The 22,068-nt window shown below is 46.4% G+C and overlaps 1 protein-coding gene across 1 annotated transcript in view; it reads right to left on the bottom strand.

Annotated features, from left to right (window-relative positions):
• Nucleotides 1–22,068, bottom strand: part of ACACB (acetyl-CoA carboxylase beta) — a 70,406-nt gene that overhangs the window by 17,104 nt on the left and 31,234 nt on the right. Inside the window, 19 exon segments of the mRNA XM_043498435.1 lie at nt 1,055–1,210; nt 2,222–2,437; nt 2,551–2,567; nt 2,570–2,591; nt 3,069–3,125; nt 3,377–3,484; nt 3,565–3,664; nt 4,390–4,527; nt 13,546–13,664; nt 13,845–13,934; nt 14,454–14,567; nt 14,682–14,795; nt 15,847–15,971; nt 16,068–16,156; nt 16,575–16,675; nt 18,079–18,267; nt 20,752–20,898; nt 21,448–21,582; nt 21,809–21,959. Of these exon segments, the coding sequence (XP_043354370.1) occupies nt 1,055–1,210; nt 2,222–2,437; nt 2,551–2,567; nt 2,570–2,591; nt 3,069–3,125; nt 3,377–3,484; nt 3,565–3,664; nt 4,390–4,527; nt 13,546–13,664; nt 13,845–13,934; nt 14,454–14,567; nt 14,682–14,795; nt 15,847–15,971; nt 16,068–16,156; nt 16,575–16,675; nt 18,079–18,267; nt 20,752–20,898; nt 21,448–21,582; nt 21,809–21,959 (2,188 nt within the window).

Genomic DNA, 22,068 nt, shown 5'->3' with positions numbered 1-22,068 from the left:
TGGCCGTAACATGGCACAAGTCTAAGCCCAAGAGCATCTTCCCCCTGTCCTGCTCCTTTTCAGCTTTCAATCACCAACATTTTAAATGCATACCAATGAGAAACTGCTGGACGTCCCCCTTCCCTGGCCCTGCACCACCACCTCCCTGCTCTGAGCTCCGGTATGACTGCAACACCCTCCTAATCCCTCCAGCTGAGTGCAACTTGGTGCTGCCAAATGTGTTTGCCTGACAGGAAAAAAAAAGACTGGTTGTGTGAAACAAGTTACCTGTTACTGGTTGTGTGAAACAAGTTGTGGAATCTCAATAACTGGAGGTTAAGAGCAGGTTAAACAAACACCTGTCAGGGATGGTCTACATAACAGGTAGTCCTGCCTCAATGCAGGTGACTGGACTAGCTGACCTATCAAGGTCCCTTCCAGTCTTACACTTCTATTTGATCTCCCTCCCTCCCTGCTTCTCAGTTCCTGACAGCCCAGAAAGCAAGGGTCCAGTGCACCACCCACACTGATCCCCTGGCAGTAGTGGGCAGCCACTCAGTACCACTCAGCAACCATTTTACACGAGAATTCCTGCAGGTCTAAGTTTAACATACTAGTTCATTCCTATGTTAGCGGTCTCAGCATCTCCGCAGCACACGGCACCTCCATCAGGAGCGCATAGTTAGAACAGGAGGCAAAGCACACAGCGACGCAGCCACATGGAGGTGTTGGGAGTCTGAGTCCTACAGCTAATGGAGTGGAATGGGGGAGAGGGAGAACGGAACAGCAACAGGATAGTCACTACTTGGGGGAAGAAACGTCTCCCATCCCTCCCAATTGCTGCCCCTATAGCCAAACCTACCACTGTGAAACCTCTGTGTACAGGAAAACATATGGCTGTTCCATTTTAGCGCCCATTAGAAGTGAAAAAGAAAAAGTTATTATTTGTATTACCATAGCACCTTGCAGCCGTGGTCACGGACCAAGATCCTGGGATGCTAGGCGCTGTACCGACACAGACCAAAGAGGTGACTGCTGCCCCAGAAAGCTTGTTCTCCACTTCGACGAAGCTCACCTTGGACGGATCCATGATGACAGTAGGCACAAAGTTGAGGAAGATATGGTTACAGTCAGTGCGGACACTGGTGTTGCTGAAGGCCACTTCCAACTCATCCATTGCTTCCAGGAGTAACCGTTCACCCTCGTTCTGCAGGTATTCAAAGGAGGCCTCCTAGAACAGGGCACAGGGCAGCACGTGAGCTGGGAATGGACAGCAAGAGGCAATACCGCCACAGGTGAGACAGAAGCTTGTACCTGCCCGAATCAGGCTGGTGAACAAAAGTGCAGCCTTAGCCTCCAGCTGTAATACGGAAGCATAGCCCATGGCCATGACAGGGTCAGAGCAGGCCATTGGCACCTGCAGTCTCAATGTGTCACCCTCCTATATTAAAAAGGAGCAGAGCTACAATACATTCCTTCACAGACACAACTGGGCATGTAATCCTGAGCTGCTGGCAGGCCGACCTTCGGACTGGCAAAGTTTGGGCACCCCCCAAAGAAGAAATGCCCCACACCCTAGCTATCCTAGATCACAGTCCTTAAAGCCAGAGTAAAATAACAGCAAAGAAATCATAGCTTTTCCCACTGGGTGTTTCTGAATACTATCCATTCATGCTTCAGCAGCTTCATGGAGGAAAAGGTGATCTCTGAGAGAAAGTGACCTGGAGGTGAGGGGCTATTGTAAACCTGTCCACAACTGGTTGTGGCCAGAAGGATGGACTTGGGGCTAAGGCACTAGACTAGGACCATGGATATTGGGGTTCAATCCCCAACTCAGCCACAGATGCCCTGCATCAGCATGGGCAACTTATTTCAATCTCTGTGCCTCAGGCTCTCCAGAGGATGGCATGCGGTTGTAAGGATAAATTCATCAACGTCTGCGAGACGCTATGGAGATGGGGGATGGAAAGTGTCACGGCCGGCCAGTAGTTTCTACCACATCTAGCCAACATGTGTCTTCATCTCAGAACCATCCTCACAGCTGGTCCCCTCCTTGGCAGCCACAGCAGACTGGTTAAAAACGAGTGGCACATGCCTATTTAGAGAGAGGGGTAGGAATACACCACAGGCCCATCCCTTCCTGAACAACACTCTTCCAGAGAGCTGTACAGGTCTGGACAAAGCAACAAAAACATGGTGTTAATTTCGAGTCAAAGCAGAAAGGAACGCAAAGTCCTTTTACCTTAGTGATGAGATCAGAGTGTCTTATAATGGCTCGTATGAAAAACCTGTAGTCAGTAACTTCATTGCCCTCTTCCACTTTGGCAGCCCCTAGATAGAGATGCATCCTGTGGTTGGCACAGGGGACAGCAGTCAGGTCAAAGTTACGCATCCGATTCAGCTCCAGCTGGAAGGCCAGGGCTGGTTCCAAGTGCCGGTAAATGCGGTCTTCTGCAAACTGAGTGCATGCCAGAGAAGAGAGCAAACCTCTGTTTGACTTTGGAATAATTTCATTATTTCTAAATCTGACTTAAGAGACATCAAACAGTAGAATCAGACAATGAGTCTTACCTCATCTCTTGCTCTAATGTAAAAAACTTTGGAAATTCACTCTACAAAAGGAAAACAGACACATTAACAAAATTAACTCAGCAATGGCATTAAATACAGACGGAACTCAAGCAATTCTTCACCTGTACTAGCAAAGATGGCATTTAAACACAACACAGTGAAGTCTCCCCCAAAGGAGGAAGAGCAACTTGTAACATCTTTGTTTTGAACCCATCCCACCCCATCAAAAAATTGAGCTGACAAAATAACATTCACATGTTATATTAAGAGTACCCTCATATAAAGAGCAACACAATAGATATGTCAATCTATTGTTACAGAGGCTAATAGGTTGCTTATAACTATCCATAACACCTTCTACTGATGTCCTTCTTTTACCCCTCTAACATACACTACTCATGTCTGTAACAGGCTTGTTACCTCTAGCCATCATTTACTAGCCTTTCAAAACTACATGCCGTGTACCTTAAAAGTGTGACCAAAATGATACTGCAACTCAAAGCCCTCTCCCTGCTCACCTTCTGCACAATTAAAAATGTGATTCTCCGAAGGCCACAGTCAACAAGGATGTTTTTCTGTATGAAAAAACAGGAGCCAAGCATCATGTCACCGGCAAAGCCTTCATGTGCCCAAGGGGATTTTAAATCATCACCCCCAGGAAAACAGACAACTCTGACAGACATTACCACTAACTCAGCAAAAGGGAGCATTATACATTGCCTGCCTAGAGGGCTGAAGTGACAGCTGGAGTGACAGTACGGGTGAGCATACTGTACAGGAGCTGCACCCCAAGTTTATAAGCAGAATAACATATGAGGCACAAGACCTTCGACTGAGCAAAGGTTCTGAAGACTGGCACCAGCTCCTCATCCTCAAGGTGGTCAGCCCATCGGATGACTATGTTCAGGATGTGGATGGGCTCCTCTTGGACGTTCTGAAAACAAGACAGTGAAGTCAGTCCCAGAAGCATTCACGCTGCATCTCCAGAAGGACGTGACCAGATATCCACCTCACCTTATTGTCCTCTTCTTCGTAGAGCGTGGATCGCGCCTCGCTGAACAGGGGACTCTCTGAGGGCGGATCGGCAAAGCAGGAGATCACTTCATCAAAATTCCTGGCAGAATCCAAACAGGGTGTGGTGGATAAGTCAGTGATTGTATCAAGCTAGAGAAGTCCTTGCACACAACCCACCTGATACAAAAACAAACAGCTTTGAACTACGGAGAGTGTTCCCTGAGGACAAGCATTCAGCAGGGAATTGGGAATGTTCCCTGAGGACAAGCATTCAACAAGGAGTTGGGTACCATCAGCAGCAAAGGAAAAACTTGCCTGTGACTCAAGGAGACTTGGGTTCAATTCCACAGACTCCCTCTGTGACCTTGGGAAAGTCACTTGTTAACCCTACCCTTCTCCAAAGTTCACAAGTGTGTGATAAGGATTAACCCATTAAATGGCCGTGAGGCACTCCGATACTATGGTGGTAAGGGCTGTAAGGACAGGCAAGCAATCCAGAAGAGTTACAAGTTACAATCTCTTTAACAAGTGTTTCCATGAATTAAAAGAGCAACAGTTTGCCTAAGTGAATCTTTGTCTCCTCCCGCTTTGAGTGTCATGCTGGAAACATCTTCTCCAGCTGCCTGATACTGAGCTTTGGCAAGATCCTTTGGACTCAGAGCATTTCTTAATGGTCAGACTGAAGACCGTGCACAAAAGTAAACACTCGCACGTTTTGCTTTGGTATAACAGTGGTAGTCCTGGGTTAGCATAATGGAGGTGGTGTTTGGCTAACACTACGTCTTATATTTATTTCCCCCCCCCCCCCCAGCCTTCCCTCCATACCTTGTGAAATCTTCAAATCTGTCAAAAGCAACCATGGCTCCCATTCTCTGACACAGAGGAGAAAAGCCGCTGTCCATGAACAGCTCGGTGCTATGTCTGGCTAAGTCAGGGTTCGATACGCTGATCGGGATAGACATTCTGTACAAAGAACAAGAGAGCAATTAGATAGGACATGGATACAAGTAATATGCATGTGATGCAAGGAAACAGCTTATCTAGAATTCATGCTCATTTAAAAAAAGAGAATTACCTGAATAAATCTCCCTCCCCCTCCTCTTCCCTCCCCCGAGTTGAGGTGTCTAAAGAATCCCATCCACACTGCCTCCTTAGCCACCAGTGTCTTGTTAAGGTTTCCTTTTCTTTGCCCAGATCAGACCTAGTGACAACTATTCAGTGAATACAATTTGTTTAAAAACCCTTCAACAATCACATCAAGCTCACTGCAAAAGCACTGTTGTTTGACAGGCCCCGGAGTTTCAGAGGAAACCTGAGGGTAGGTAGTTTTAGGGGCAGGGAGATGGGGTTTGCCGATATGTTTTTCCATTTTATTGAACTGCTGGGTGATGTTTTCACTGGTTGTGATTTTAATTGCCATGTGGTGCCTAGAGCTCTCTTCTCTATTACATTCTTTTAAAAATTGAAAGAACGATCTACCCAGCTTACATATGAAAAGGGGCCTGTCATGGAGATCCACATGCCAATAACAATAGCAAAAACACACACACACACACACACACACACACAGAGGAAAATAGCCTTTCTGCACAAGTCATATGGCTCGGGAGCTGGATGCAAGGCACCAAACAGAAATACTGGCAGCTTCAACTCAGCCCTACAAACCTTCCTCCTGGGTAGTCCCCCTGGAGGGCCCCAAAGCATCCTCTTCCTTTTCACTGACAGCTCAGTGATCCCAGTTCCTCCACTGGAGACAACCAGCAGTGCATAGGAACCAGGTGGGGATTTTAACTCTGCTTGGGCTCACTGGCTATCTGCAGCATGTTCTCCCCACGCCGTGCTAGCCATTTGTTTCTTGGAGTAAAAAACAGACTGCCTGTTCAGATTCTATTATGTTTCTGGTTAGCGGATTCCCAGGAATAGCTAGGTCTCTGACTCGCAACACTGGGCTCACGAGGGCTGTAAGAATTTTCCTTCGTTTTCCAGGCCCTCCATCAAGTCACGTTTAAAACCACGCCTGTGTCGCCTCAGCCCTGACAATCCACTGCTACCGTGTAGGCAGGTGTTATGATGTCTTCATCCACAGAGCACCAGTTGCTAGCATTGGGCAGTTTTATTCCCATAACGGAATTAATTATACCCCCCACCTAGCCTCAAATCCTTGTGCCACGGATACTATTTTGCATTCAGAGGAGGTTAATTTGGGGTGGGAATCTCACTTGAGAACCCAATAATGCTGCCGAGCAAGGCAACTGTCCCCTGCTCCTGGCAGGGTTTGGGCAATGCACCCCCCATCATCAGTAATTCTTTCCATGCCAGTCAGGGAGCGCAAGATTGGATCAGTCTCCCTCAGAGCACCAGTGACTGAGTTCTGCACAGAGGGAGTCTAGTATTCTGCCTCTGCCTGGGGCAGTTTTGCAATGAGATGAGAAAGTTACTCACCTTGCAGTAATCAAAGTTTTTCGAGATGTTTGTCCCTAGGGTGCTCCACTCTAGGTGTTGGTGCATCTCGGCACCGTTGATCAGAGATTTTCGGGAGCCAGAGCCTGGTCAGGACGCACGCGCTCAGTTGGTATCTTCCCGTCTCGTTGGAATCTTCCTGAACACATGCGTCCCGCACCCTACTCAGTTCCTTTCTCTACCATGGAGAAATCATACTAGTAGTCCCAAAGTAGAGAGGATGAGAGCGGGGAATGGAGCACCCACAGAGACACACATCTCGAAGAACTTCAGTTACCGCAAGGTGAGTAACTTTCTCTTCTTCTTCGAGTGCTGTCCCTGTGGGTACTCCACTCCAGGTGAATGTGTAGCAGTCCCACTATGGTCGGCAGGACTTTGGAGATGCGGCAGTGAGTACTGTATGGCCTACTATGGGTGTCTGCCGTGGTATCTTGCGTGCTAGCGTAGTGCTTGGCAAACGTGTGTTCAGATGATCAGGTAGCCGCTTTACAGATGTCAGGGATGGGTACGTTATATAAGAAGGCAACGGATGTCAACATAGCTCGAGTGGATTGAGTTCTAATGCCTTTGAGCAGTTGAATATTTTGAGTGTGGTAACAGGATCTGATGCAGTCAGAGATCCACTTGAACAGACGTTGTTTAGAGATAGCCGTATCTTTAGAAAATAGGTAAGTATATTGGTTGGTTAAGGTGGAAGGTGGATACCACCTTAGGAAGAAATTTAGGATGTGGTCTCAGAGTGACTTTATCTTTGGAGACGATTGTGTAGGGAGGATAGGCCATCAGGGTGCTTATTTCTCCTACTCTCCTTGCTGATGTTATTACAACTAAGAAAGCTACCTTCATGGACATATGAAGAAGAGATGAAGTAGCCAAGGGCTCAAATGGAGGTTTCATGAGACCGTGAAGAATGAGGTTAAGATTTCATGTAGCTGTCATTGGGTAAATTTCAGGGTAGAGATTTTGAAGGCCCATGAGAAATCGTTTTATGGTGGGGTGGGTAAAGAGTGAGTAACCTTCTAACAAGTCATGGAAAGTAGTAAGCGCTGCCAGGTGTACTTTGATGGAGTTGAGCAAGAGTCCATCCTGTTTTAATTGCAGAAGGTAGTCCAGGACGTTATGGAGGGTCACCGTATTGGGTGTTAAGTGATTACATGAGCACCAGAGGGCGAAATGCTTCCACTTCTGCAGGTAAGTTTTAGGAGTGGAGTCTTTTCTACTATGCAGGAAGACGTATCTGACTTGCTCAGAACAGGCTAGTTCATGGCTTTGGAACCATGAAGGAACCAGGGTGTCAGGTGGAGCTTTTGGAGCTGGGGGTGAAGGACCTGTCCATTGTCCTGGGAAAGGAGATCTGGCCTGCCAGGGAGAGCCCGTAGATGACAGGAGGACAGGCAGAGCAGGTAAAGATACCACATCTGTCTCGGCCAAGCCGGGGCAATAAGTATGACCCGGGCCTTGTCATCTATGATCTTCCAAAGAACCCTGTGTAGCAGAGGGATTGGTGGGAAAGCGTACAGGAGAGAGGTTTTCCACGGAATGAGGAACACGTCTCCTAGGGATGCATCCCGAGTCCCGTTCTGGAGCAAAACAGGTGACATTTTCGATTCTGGGTTGTGGCAAAGACGTCTATCGAGGGGGTGCCCCAGAGGGAGAAGAGCTGTTGAAGTATTGCGGGGTGCCGTTCCCATTCGTGTTCCGTCGAGAAGTGTCTGATGAGTGCGTCAGCAGTAGTGCTGTGGCAGACGGGTAGGTAGGAAGCAATGATTTGTATGTGATGTTGTATGCACCAATTCCATAGTTGGATGGCTTTCATCCATAGGGAATGTGATCGGGCTACCCCTTGTCTGTTGATGTAGAACATACATGCTATGTTGTCTGTTAAGACCCAAATAGATTTGTTCTTTATAAGGGGAAGAAAGTGAAGGCATGCTCGCCTCACTGCTCTGAGCTCTAAGAGATTTATGTGTAGGTGTGTCTCTGATGCGGACCATCAGCCTTGTGCCCTGTATCCCCCTAGATGCGCTCCCCAGCCGATTAGGGAAGCGTCTGTGGTGAACATGAGCGTTGGGGGTGGTTGCTGGAAGGGAACCCCTGTGCAGAGGTTTTCTGGTCTTGTCCACCAATGTAGGGAAGCTAGAACATTGGGAGGAGGAGTTAGCAGCATCCCTACGGTGTGTCTGTTGGGTTTGAAGTTGGAGTTGAGCCAGTCCTGAAGACATCTCATGTGTAGCCTGGCGTACTTGACCACGAAGCTGGCGGCTGCCATGTGAACAAGGAGCTGTAGGTAGATTCTTGCCTGTGTCCTGGAACGAACAGAGAGCGTGCGTATGAGCTGTGTGATAGCGAGGAATCTGTGATATGGGAGCGAGGCTCTGCTTCAGATTGAGTCCAGATGAGTTCCAATGAACTCGATCTGTTGTGTAGGAGTCAGGGTGAATTTTTGGACATTTATTTGGAGGCCTATGCTGTGAAAGAGTGAGATGGTGAAATGGGTAGCTTGAAGTGTCTCGCCATAGGAGTTGCCCTTGATGAGGCAATTGTCCAGGTAGGGGAAAAGCATGATCCCATGTCTGTGGAGGTGAGCCACGACCATGGCTAGAGTCTTAGAAAAGACCCTCGGCGCTGTGGAGAGGAAGGAAGAACTCTGTATTGAAAATGGTCGTGATCGATTGTGAATCGTAGGAAGCATCTGTGAGCTGGATGAATTGATATATGAAAATAAATGTCCTGTAGGTCGAGGGCTGTGAACCAGTCCCCTTGATCCAGGTGCAGGAATTATTGTGCCCAGGGTGTCCATCTTGAATTCTTGTATCCTCACGAATGTGTTCAGTCGGCATAGGTCTAGTACAGGCTTCCATCCCCTGGTCTTTTTCTGGGTCAGAAGTAATGGGAGTAGAACCCTTTCCCTCGATGTTGGGTCGGCACAGGTTCCACTGCGCGTAGTTGTAAAAGGTGCGCCACTTCTGCATGAAGTATGTGTTCGTGAGAGGGGTCCCTGAAGAGGGACGGGGAAGGGTGAAGGGTAGGATATAAATGGAATAGAGTAACTGGACTGAACTATTTTGAGGACCCAGCGATCCTGTGTAATCCGCTGCCAGGCATGTTGGAAACTCTGGAAGCAGGGCCAAATGGGCAAGTAGGCAGTGGAATCAAGGGGTGGACCTGCAGACCCTCGACCAACGTTTCAAAATTGTTGTTTATTCTCCGATGGGTGGGAGGTGGTTGCTTGAGGTTGATTTTGTCTGCGCTTAGGGGGTCTAGCACGATTCCCAGTTATGTCGTATCGTTTGGGTTGAAGCCGACAATACTGTTGCATGCGTGGTCTTTGGTAGGGTTGGTATCGTCGTCTCCTGGGAAGAGATGGGTGAATGCCCAGGGTGCGCAGTGTCGCTCTAGAATCTTTCATGGTGTGAAAGAGTTCATTGGTTTTTGTGGAAAAAAGTTTATAGTTATCAAACGGGAGGTCCTCCACTTTGGTCTGCAGATCTTTAGGGATGCCGGATGCAGAGAACCATGAAAATCTGTGCATAACCACAGCAGCTGCAGTAGTACCGGCTGCTGCGTCCACCGTGTCTAGAGATGTTTGTAGGGCTGTTCTGGAAATCAGTTGGCCCTCAGTAAGGATTGATTTGAAGTCTGCTCTCCTACCCTCTGGAATGTTGGAGGCAAATTCAAAAAGCTTATTGTAATTATCGAAGTCATACCTGGTGAGGAGGCAGAATAGTTCGCATTTCTGAATTGTAGAGTGGAGGACGAATAAGCCTTGCGACTCAAAATGTCAAGGCGTTTAAGCTCCTTGTCTTGCGGGGTGGGCCAATATTGTGACTGTTTTGTCGTTTGTGCAACTGCATCCATGACAAGAGTTCGGTTGTGGATGAGAAAAAGGAAGTCAGTGTCCTTAGCAGGAACAACGTGTTTACGTTCGGCCTTTTTGCAAGTTGGTAATAAAGAAGCTGGAGTTTGCCAGAGTGTGTCAGCTGGTTCCAGAAGTGCTTCGTTTATCGTGATCTTTGAGGGCGCAGACGGTTGAAGAATTCTGAGGAGTCTGTGTTGTGTCTCCTGAACTTCTTCTAAGGGGATGTCTTGACTGAGTGCCACCCTCCTGAAAAGTTCTTGAAATTGTTTACAGTTGTCCGCTTTCTGTGGAGGCGGAGGGAAGAGGGCTCCGTCTGGAGCTGATGGAGAGTTAGGGGTCGGTGAGTCAGGATATTCTCACATTCTCAGGAGGGAGTTCAGGTACTCTAGAAGTGGACAGGGTTGGAAATCAAGGCACAGAAGGAGGTAGTTGTTTGGTGGAAGAGGTCTGAGGATGAGTGGAAGGAGGATGTGGCCAAGGGCACCATTGAGGCCAAGGCATAGGGTAGGAGAACCCAGGTGCCACCTACGGGGGGGGGGGAGGGCGAAGTAGGGAAACTGAGGCTGGCGGCTGTGAGCCGTGACCTGATGTGGAAGAGGTTCCAGTGGAGGAGGAGAGGCAGGTGGGGGAGAACTCTGCCTGCTGCTGTATATTAAGTTTGCTGTCAGTAAAGGTAGTCAGTTCAAGTGGGGAGAGCGGCTGTTCAAAAAGTGAGCCCTGTGTATCCAGGAGCAGGGAGTTAGGCTCAGGTGGCACTGATAGGTCACACTGAGTGAGAAACTGTTGCTCCTGCTCCAGGGGCTGCGCCGAGCCGGCTCTGTGCTCTAGCGTGTTATCAAGTGAAAGTGAAAGTGTCAGCGGTGCCACAGAGCACTTGGAGGTGCCTTGCAGGGGGTCCACTGCTGGTGCCGGGGTGGGAGGCAGCTCGGTGCCGACTTTCTTCTCTGCACTGGGGCAAAGTGCGCTGTCAGCACCGCGTCTATTTTCGGTGCCGAGGGGACCGGCGCAGGAAGTTGGGTCCCTGCCTCTGCGCGAGCCACGGCTGAGGCATTAGAAAAGGCTGAGGCACCTGCCTTTGGCGCTGTCAGGACAGGGGGTAAGGATCTTGCGGGACATCCTTTACCCTTGTCGGAGTCTCTCCTATGAGACTGCTGTGCTTCTTGCCTCTGCTCCAGAGAGGGTGAAGCAACGCTCCCAATTGGTTCAGATCTGGCCAGGGAGTGTGTGGGAGCGGGTTTAACTTTCCCCATCTCTGAAAGCAGCTGCAGGGATTTTTCCATGAGAAGCAGTTTAAGCCACAGGTCCCTTTTGCGCTGAGCTCTTGACTTGAGGCTCGTACAGTGGAGGTACTTTGCGGGGATGTGAGTTTCCCTGAGCACTTCACACAACGTGAGTGCCCATCCACCTGTGGCATGGAGTCCTGACAGGAAACACACTTTCTGAATCCTGAAGCCCTTGGCATTATGAATTAGAAATGGCAGGGGAGAGTATCTCAGAGGAAGACAAGCCTGAAGCGAAAAAAATTTTGTTTGTTTTTAAACTAAGTAACTAATTGTGTAAAGGAAGGGAAACAACTGAGATGTAACTAATAAAGAACATAGAAATAGTTGTTACTGTTTCCTACAGAGACTAGGGAAGAAAAGTAGCACTGCCCCGAGTCCCATCTTCAGCCAAGGACGGTTGAGAAGGAACTGAGGAGAGTGCGGGATGCACACGCTCAGGAAGATTCCAGCGAGAAGGGAGATACCAACTGAGCATGCGCATCCCGACCAGGTACTGCTACCGAAAATCTCCGATCAACGGCGCCGGGACGCACCTACACCTGGAGTGGAGCACCCAGAGGGACAGCACTCGAAGAAGAATGTTTCCTTCTTTCAGCAGGATCTTCCACCATCTCACAGTTAATCCAACATGCCAGAGATTAATAATAAATTATTAATTTGTATTAACAGAGCTCTACTTGTGCCCAAAAAAGAGAGAGAGCAAATAATCACAGGGCTGTGATTTCTCTAGAACCAAGCTGGGTTCACACAAGGACATAGGCTCCAAACTAAGCAACAGGGTTAATTAATTCACATTAGAAACAGACTGGCAGATCCGAGAGGTCTTCCCTGACATGAGCCCTTTTTCTGACTATGCCAGTACCGAACTACATCCTTTGGGCTCTGAGAAGAGAGCAGCCTATTTGCTGTTGGTACTATTTACGTTAACCCGACCAGCTTTACTTTGCACAGTCATGGGCCAAGCTGAAGACTGGGACTCAGGACTCCTGGGTTCTGTTCATTACTATAGTTCTGTCACTGAACTGCTGCGTGACTCTCAGTGAGTCCTTTCACCTCTGAGTCCATCTATAGAATGGGGAAGACACCGGCTCAGTTTCTAGCCATGTGATGAGGAGTAACACCCACAGAGCACTTTGGAGATGTAAAGCCTCAAGTCTTTATTTTATTCTCCTGCCAGGCACACCTGGCTGCCTTTAACAGCTCTCCCCTCACATTCTAAAAGCAGCGTGTACGGACATCACTTAGTAGCTTACGATTTGTTCTGATTTTGGCTTCCAGAGCAGCATCCACTCAGCTTGAGGGACAAGACTGTGTACAAACTTCTGCCCATCTCCCAGCACCACTAGGGAAGCCTGATTTAGAAATAACCCATTCTGCCCTGCCGGCCAGAGAGCTAAGTGTCACCACAGCAGCCAGTAAGTCACAGGGAGAGAGAGAGAGAAATGGGCACGTGGGGTAGAGTATTAATGCAGCGGGCAAAAATCACTTCTCATGCTTCAAAGAGAAAATTCTGCACTCTACCTGCTCAAAGCAGGACTGCTGCCTCTGAAATCAGAGTATTGAACAACTCAGTGAGCTACCGCATGAAATACCAGCTCTTCAATTCACACAGCAAACCAATACCGTGCACCAGATGGAAAAGGGGATTTATCCACTAAGAGCACAACTAGGAAGGTTTAAAAAAAAAAAAGGAGGACTTGTGGCACCTTAGAGAGCTACAGCTCACTTCATCGGATAGCTTATGCTCAAATAAATTTGTTAGTCTCTAAGGTGCCACAAGTCCTCCTTTTCTTTTTGCAGATACAGACTAACATGGCTGCTACTCTGAAACTAGGAAGGCGTAGTAATTTCCCATTGAGGTCTCCATCACTGAGTTAATGAGAAATTAATTAAACAGCTTTACAAAAGCAGGTGGTGAGGGGAGGATACTCCAACCCCCTCATGTATCCATTGTTAAAGCTATCAAACCATGCAAGCATAGGCACCAAGTCCATGGGTGCTCCAGGGCTGGAGCACCCATGGGGAAAAAAACGGTGGGTGCTATCAGCTCCTCTTCGATCCACCCGGCGCCTCCTGCCCACCAGCAGGCCCCGCCGATCAGCACCTCCCCCACCCAATCAGCTGTTTTGCATGGTGTAGGACGCTTTTGGGGGGAAGAACAAGGACATGGCGCAATCGAGGGGGGGCAGAACTGGGCAGAAAGAGGCGGGGCGTGCGTGGGGCCTTGGAGAAAGGGGTGGAGTGGGGGCAGGGCCTGGGGTGGAGCTTGGGGGTTGGGAACCCTCCAGCACTTTGAAAAGTCAGTGCCTGTGCATGGAAGTCGAGTTCATCAATAACCATGTAGAACTGGGCAACAGACTAAGTGAAGGTTGTTCCTACCTATTTGGATGTGATGATGGCAACATAAACTGAAACTCTACCACACACGTGCCATCTGAGAGCTGACGATGCTGCAGGCTGTTTAGTTCATAGGCGATATATCCTCTCCTCACGTACACCTGACCAAAGAGGCAGAAGAAGAATTTAATTTGAAATCAGAGTGCTTTCCCACTGGCCAACCACCAAAGCAACCACGATGTGCAACACAGCTTCTCTCACTGGCACTAAAAGCAGCTCCGGCTCTAAGAGCTGCATTACTTCTCAATAAATGGCAGCCAAAGTCTTAATTCATCCTTTACCTCCAGAGCTGCCATGCGCACCAGCTGGTTGGAGTGGTAGAAGAAGGTGGGGAGCACATCAAAGATGGTGGTTTCTGAGAGGATCAGTTTCTGTCATGAAGAAAACAGAATTCAGCGCGAGGCACGGTTTGAACAACCCAGTGCTGGCATGAAAAATGAAGAAGAGATGGAAGTTACACAGCTGCAGTTGCTCCAATCCTGAATCTCCCTCAGTAGCTTTTGCTAGATTTGTTAGCCTGCAGTTCACACTGAGGGTTTCGAATGAACTAAGGCATAATCTAGAGTACCTGTCACCACAGTTCTCAAATTCCTAGCATATGGACAGGTTTCCCTACTAGGGGAACAGAATCCTCCATTCACTTCCTACCCCTTCTGAGGAGAAAGGCAGAAAGAGGGTGAACCTGTGCTACAGGCCTTCATCTGGAAGAGATCAGAAAGCAGCATTTTACATGGTCTGATATATACTAGCATCAAGAGCTTAAGCTACAAGACATTAATGCTTTTAAGGCCTTTTGAAATAAATGGCTTACAAATCAAAGTGCTTCACTAAGAACTAACTAGAAGGTAAAATCCCATGCTTTATAATTAATTGTAAGAAGTAGTCACAACCTTTAGGTTTTCAGGGCAGAACTGGTGGCTGTACACATCAATAGCAGACAGGAATATGGACTCCACCTGATTGTGTCTCAGTTCATAAGAAGGGAGGTGAGAGGCAATCAAAACCTACAAATAAAAAGAATCTAAATGAATGGCAGTGATTTGGAGGCGGAAGGGGAGGTTGGGGGAAAAAAATCACCGCGATTTAACAACATGATGTAAACCACGAAACATACTAACCTGTCTGGCTCGCAAAGCCACTTTGGAGTGCTCCGTTTTACTGAGCTGTGTTAGCTCATTGAGAATGGACATCAGCTCCTCCGTCATGGTGGAGTCTCGACCACACAGCTGGTCCTATTAAATATCCTTCCAGTGTTAATGACTAACCCTTATTGAACAGAAACCTCCATCTATCTACATTCCTTACTTTGCCTACAAACATCTGTGCACTGAACCAGGAAGATGTGCACTTCTCTTCTAACATATACACACAGAGCCAATTTTTTTGTTCTGGCCCTGGAATCTATATGAAGAAGGGATCACTGTGATCATCTAGTCTGATCTCTTTTATGGCACAGGCCAGAAAACCTCCCCTTTTCTTAAAAGTCAGCACAGAAAAGGGAAGATAATTTAATGAAGGTTCCACTAGTGAAGAAGCTACCAATAACAATTTTGGGGGGTGGAGTCAAAGATGTTAAGAACAAATGATGTAAAGTTTGAAAACAACTTTACGTTTTAATCAGGTAAGACCAAAATACTTCTTCAGAACGTCTGCGGAAGTTTAATTTTACAATAAAATCCGAGAGGGGAAATCTGATGCAATAGGCTGCATATCTGAGTTCTAATCGAAACCTGCCTCCCCATTTGCAAAGAAGATCTAATAAGGAGGCTTAATTAAAGATATTAAAGCACTTTGAAGATGCTCTACATCAGATGCTCTGTACAAATATTAAGTATTATTAAGTGCTGTAAGAATATTTGAGACCTCACACACACACACACACACACACACACACACACACACACACAATGTACACGCTGAATCGATCCATTGTATTTGCTTTATTTTCCCCTTTCACAGATGACTGCAATATCTCAAATCAACGCTCTTATTACAGGGAAGCTTCCCACACTGGTAATTTTTCCAGACTTCTCAGCTGCAGTTTGGCCTTCACTCTTACAACAATACAATGGATCCCTTCTATAAAACTACCACCAGCAAGCCACTCATCAAAACACAAGACTACAGACTGCTTTGTTCCCTCCCGCCCTTATTTCTCAATTTCCTTGTATTCAGAATTTGCCTTCCAGGTCAGAAGTAACACTCTACAGTGCATCTCAACAGCCATTTCTGATCCAACTTGACACCCACCCTAGTCTCACAGAGGTCGCCATTTTTGCTTACAATTAACATGATCACCAGCAGATTCTTCTTTGCCACCTGGGCATGAGAGAAGATGCACTCGAGCACCAGAGTCATGTCCAATTTGTACTGCTCCCTCAGGTTGATCACACATTTGTCATAGTGGGCTGGGGAGACAGCAAGCATCCACTGGTTAGATTAGTTCCCCCAGGCCTGCGGAACAGCATTAGGCCCTCGGCAAATACGCCACCACTTCCTCTGACCTTGTTGGAACTGGGTTTCCACTTGCAAGTATCTTCTCAGCAAGTCTAACACGACAGATTTCATGTAACCCCGAATGCCGCTGCGGTACCTGGGAACAGGGGAGAGGACTGAGTGTGCCACATCCCAGAGCTAACACGCCATCACATTGGCCACGCTGCTTTTGCTGGGAATCAAACATGGACAAGGAAGCAGTCAGGGTGGATCGTCCTCTCCTGGGGCAGGCAAATGACTCAAGACAATAGCACTCGGTGCATGAGCCAGGAAGTGGTGCTCACCCAATGCTCTGCTTGCTCAGGACAAAGAGGGGTGCAGCATTATTGCCAGCCTTCCCACACGGCTCATCCTGTAGTCACCTACACCAGCACTGACCCCGCTTGCCCTGCTGTTCTGACCCTTCTCCACTTCCCTCGGAGTCAGGGCCGGCACTAGTTTCTATGGAGCATTTCACAAAACGTCTGGAAACCTCCCACACCGTAGAGCGTGCCACAGCACAGGAAGGCATTCACCTCTGAACTAGCTGCATAATGCTCTGAGTGTTCATGAAGAAGACTTCCCGGTCTGCCTTCCTCTGCAAACTGGCCGCATGGCTGTCCAGTATGCTAGCGATCTGCACAGAGCAGAAGAAACACAGGCATGAAGGAGCTAAAAAAATAGCTTGGGCACAACAGTCTGGAAAACCAAGGGGATGTGACTTACAAGTACTCAGAAATGGCTAAGAAACAAAAATGAAGCTCCCTTTTCTCTTGCCCTACACACATTCCCCTTTTTAAGAGACTATATTAATTAGCAGGAACTCTAGTTGGATTTTCAAAGAAGCCAGGTGTCTAACTGTTTAGCTCCTTTGAAATCCTCAGCCTGTGAGCAGCAGTACGTAATTTCTATTTTCCCAAAGATCAGAGGCAGGTTCTGCAATGCCTCATTCATGTAAGTTGTCCCAACTCATGTGAGCAGTTCAATTAGTTTCAGTTAGACTAGTCAGAGTAAGGATTTGCACGACTGATCCTGTGTCTTTATGGTTGCCATTCTTGGGCACTACAAGGCTGTAGAGATGTCTCCATAAATTGGAAACATTAATTCCAACCCTGCAGAGAGGAAGGGCAACAAGTATTATAAGGGGAAGAAAAAACATTTCTGTTTGGTAAGCGCGGTACAGTGAGCCAGCTAACCTGCCTGCCACAAGACATTCCAAGTGTGCCTATGTCCCAGCAGGAATAATTCAGAAACCCACTACAATCCCCACCCCCCGCTTTTTTTAAAAATTAACATCATATGCACTGTTATGAACAATGAAATGTAGCTGTAGCTGTGTCAGCCCAAGGATATTAGAGAGACAAGGTAGGTGAGGTAAAATCTTTTATTGGACCAACTTTTGTTGGTGAGAGAGACAAGCTTTCGAGCCACACAGCTTGTCTCTCTCTCTCATCATCAGACATTGGTCCAATAAAAGATATTATCTCACCCACAGTGTCCCATGAACAATGGAAGACAGACATTCATCATTACAGACTCACTGGAAAGCCTTACAACAGGGAAATGGTGCCTGGGTTGACAGAAATCTATTTACAGAAAATACATAAAGGTGAAGTACACTGACCTATTCCAACTGCATTTACATGGAACATTCAGAGTAACAGCTGAGAAGACACTTAACTTTTTCAGATTTCAAATAGGAAAAGGATAGCTTAAAGAGGTTAGCTCAATTTTAGAGGGAAAAAAAATTGCTCCAGGGTTGAGAACTTGTGTAAAAGATTTCAAATTAAACTATATCTGTTACAAACATTTGCTGATCAAAAAACCCATTTTTCCCCACACAATTTAAGAAGATTTATTGACTAGGGCATTTTCCCCATTAATATTTTGATGAAACCCCATCTTTAGCAGAAAAACTTTTCAGTTGAAAAATTCTGACCAATTCAGCATGAAAAGAAAAAAGACTGATAGTCACCAAGATATTAAAGAGATATACAAAGATATAAAGATATACAAGACCATCCCTCTTGTACGGCTTACCTGCTGACTGGGAAACTGACACAGCACCGAGGTGATGTTACTAGCGTATTGTGCCATCACTTTTCGAATGGATTTCTCCACTGACGGTGGGATTCTGCCAGACACGTTGGTCATGATCTCCTGCAGCTCCAGAAGAGGCAGGGAGGGGTCCCGGAGCGTCTTCATCAGCTCACAAACCCATTCTTTCATCTAAGCAAAATAAAGATTATTGCTGCGAAGATGTCACAGAAAAACATCAGAGGCTGATGTGTCAGGAAAGGCAAGTGAACAGATCTTGACATCCCAATGAAAACTATGCTTGCAGCCCTGTAACCAACAGGTCAGGTGGACTAGCACAATGGAATTAAGGATAATTTCTCAATTGTGGCACTGGGCTGGGAGTAGCATTGAACCAAGTATAGAACCCCAGTCAAAGTCACTCGGGGACTGATTGTCAGAGGTGCTGAGCACCTGCAGCTCTCACTGACCTCATTACAAGAGGTGACAGTTCAGCATTTCTCATAAATCACGCCCTTAGAGTCCTTGTCTATAAAATGGGGATGACACATTCCTACCTATCTACACAACAGGTGGTCGGTCGTGAGCCTTAACTTCAGGCTTGTGAAGGACTTTGAGATCACTGGATGAATGGAAGGCACAAAAGATGTGCTACAGCCAATGCTTAACATTAAGGAGCTCAGCAAGATATTAACTTGCTACGGGTAACTACAGGCCAGTTAGTTTGACATCTGTAGTATGCAAGGTCCTGGAAAAAATTTTGAAGGAGAAATTAGTTAAGGACATTGAAGTCAATGGTAAATGGGACAAAATACAACATGGTTGTACAAAAGGTAGATCGTGCCAAACCAACCTAATCTCCTTTTTTGAAAAAGTAACAGATTTTTTAGATAAAGGAAATGCAGTGGATCTAATTTACCTAGATTTCAGTAAGGCATTTGATACCGTGCCACATGGGGAATTATTAGTTAAATTGGAGAAGATGGGGATCAATATGAACATCAAAAGGTGGATAAGGAATTGGTTAAAGGGGAGACTGCAACGGGTCCTACTGAAAGGCGAACTGTCAGGTTGGAGGGAGGTTACCAGTGGAGTTCCTCAGGGATCGGTTTTGGGACCAATCTTATTTAATCTTTTTATTACTGACCTTGGTACAAAAAGTGGGAGTGTGCTAATAAAGTTTGCAGATGATACAAAGCTGGGAGGTATTGCCAATTCGGAGAAGGATCGGGATATTATACAGGAGGATCTGGATGACCTTGTAAACTGGAGTAATAGTAATAGGATGAAATTTAATAGTGAGAAGTGTAAGGTTATGCATTTAGGGATTAATAACAAGAATTTTAGCTATAAGTTGGGGACGCATCAATTAGAAGTAACGGAAGAGGAGAAGGACCTTGGAGTATTGGTTGATCATAGGATGACTATGAGCTGCCAATGTGATATGGCTGTGAAAAAAGCTAATGCGGTTTTGGGATGCATCAGGAGAGGCATTTCCAGTAGGGATAAGGAGGTTTTAGTACCGTTATACAAGGCACTGGTGAGACCTCACCTAGAATACTGTGTGCAGTTCTGGTCTCCCATGTTTAAAAAGGATGAATTCAAACTGGAGCAGGTACAGAGAAGGGCTGCTAGGATGATCCGAGGAATGGAAAACTTGTCTTATGAAAGGAGACTTAAGGAGCTTGGCTTGTTTAGCCTAACTAAAAGAAGGTTGAGGGGAGATATGATTGCTCTCTATAAATATATCAGAGGGATAAATACAGGAGAGGGAGAGAAATTATTTCAGCTCAGCACCAATGTGGACACAAGAACAAATGGGTATAAACTGGCCACCAGGAAGTTTAGACTTGAAATCAGACGAAGGTTTTTAACCATCAGAGGAGTGAAGTTTTGGAATAGCCTTCCAAGGGAAGCAGTGGGGGCAAAAGATCTATCTGGCTTTAAGATTCTACTCGATAAGTTTATGGAGGAGATGGTATGATGGGATAATGGGATCTTGGTAAGTAATTGATCTTTAAATATTCAGGGTAAATAGGCCAAATCCCCTGAGATGGGATATTAGATGGATGGGATCTGAGTTACTATAGAAAATTCTTTCCTGGGTATCTGGCTGGTGAATCTTGCCCATATGCTCAGGGTTTAGCTGATTGCCATATTTGGGGTCGGGAAGGAATTTTCCTCCAGGGCAGATTGGAGAGGCCCTGGACGTTTTTCGCCTTCCTCTGTAGCATGGGGCATGGTTGACTTGAGGGAGGCTTCTCTGCTCCTTGAAGTCTTTGAACCATGATTTAAGGACTTCAATAGCTCAGACATGGGTGAGGTTTTTCATAGGAGTGGGTGGGTGAGATTCTGTGGCCTGCGCTGTGCAGGAGGTCGGACTAGATGATCAGAATGGTCCCTTCTGACCTTAGTATCTATGAATCTATGAATCTAAGATATTATAAATTTCTCCCAAGGTTGCCACCTAGAGAAATACTGTACGTGCTCTTTGTTATTACACTGATAGTGGGGGACCATTCCAAGAAGAATACAAGTTAAACTAGATTTGAGAGTAGATCCAGGTCTTCATCCATGTATGAAAGAGAAATTGAAGAAAAGTTAATTGGCATAAACATATCAGTTAAAATACCCTCTGGGTATTAGAAGCAGATGCCATTAGAGAAAGGCACTTACTTTTGCACTGAAATATGGCTCTGGCAAGCAGTACCCATTCATGACATTGATCAGATTTGACAGGACACTGTGAAAGACTTGGTGCAGCTTCAGGCCACCGATTGGCAACATCTGCTGGGTGGGGAGGCCACCTGTATACAACTGGGCCTGATGTCGAATACAAGAGAAAGAAAGTATTTGGAATATAAAATGCGAGTGGAAAAGAGAAAAGTGAGGCAGATCTCATTCAGATTAAACAACCATCTAGAAAAATACATGAGCACAACCTCAACAGGCAAGGAAACTGCTTAGTACCATCATTATTTTAATTAAAATGCAAAGGAGGGTGTTGTCAGAATGAATCAAGTGGTAAGTTTCCAAAGAGGCATTAGAAAAACGTACGTCGGAACTCCTTATTCTGGTCATTTTCAATCAAGTCTTAATAATCAAAATTCAGTTTTCTGCCCAAATCCCACAAGGCATATATGCTTAAGATACAGAGTAGCTAGGGCCAACAGAATATTTATATAAAGGCCCCACTTTCAAATACCAAAATTCTACATCATTGCTAAGTATCTGGTGTGTTAAAACCTCAAGAGAACGTACATATTAAGATACTGGGGCATAAGAGACAAACAGTTACAAGTCACGGATGACCTGATTAGTCATGTAAGTAAATAGAAAATAACTTGGTTCTGTCCCAGCAGAAATACTCACCGGGTGCACTTTGGTAGGATCATCTAAGTCGAGTCTAGCTAAGACACAGCCTGCCTCCAGCAATGCTCCTGGCCGTTTTATATAATGTATATGGCCAGATTCCTTCACCACCAGGGCCAAAATCATTTTCATCACCTGTAGGAGGGTTGGTGGAATAGTCAGAGTGTAACAAATGAGTATCACCCATGCAACACCAAGAGCCATGGGGAGTCATTTTTTTCCAAGTGTCACAGTAGTGACAAGACTTCATTTTTTTTTTAATTGTAGGGATGCACGTACATAATCTGCATCTCTTTATCAAGCATACAGGTTGGAAGCCATTTGCCACTCAGTGACACAATCTGCACTAACCTACAGTTACCTCTATCTCTGCAAAACTGTGGCCTATGAAGATATGGCCACCATCTTCTACCGTGTACTTCAGCAGTTTCCCAGCAGAGGGCGATCTCAGCACAGTCGGATCGTTCTCCTTTTCAAAGTCACACGTTTTGTTACCAATGGTGATTCGGTAGCTTAAGGAGACAGGAAAAAGAAAAGGAGTACTTGTGGCACCTTAGAGACTAACAAATTTATTTGAGCATAAGCTTTCGTGAGCTACAGCTCACTTCATCGGATGCATTC

Source organism: Dermochelys coriacea, chromosome 15 (genome assembly GCF_009764565.3).
Source record: "Dermochelys coriacea isolate rDerCor1 chromosome 15, rDerCor1.pri.v4, whole genome shotgun sequence".
Taxonomy (NCBI): Eukaryota; Metazoa; Chordata; order Testudines; family Dermochelyidae; genus Dermochelys; species Dermochelys coriacea.
This window is presented reverse-complemented; position numbering and strand designations above follow the sequence as displayed.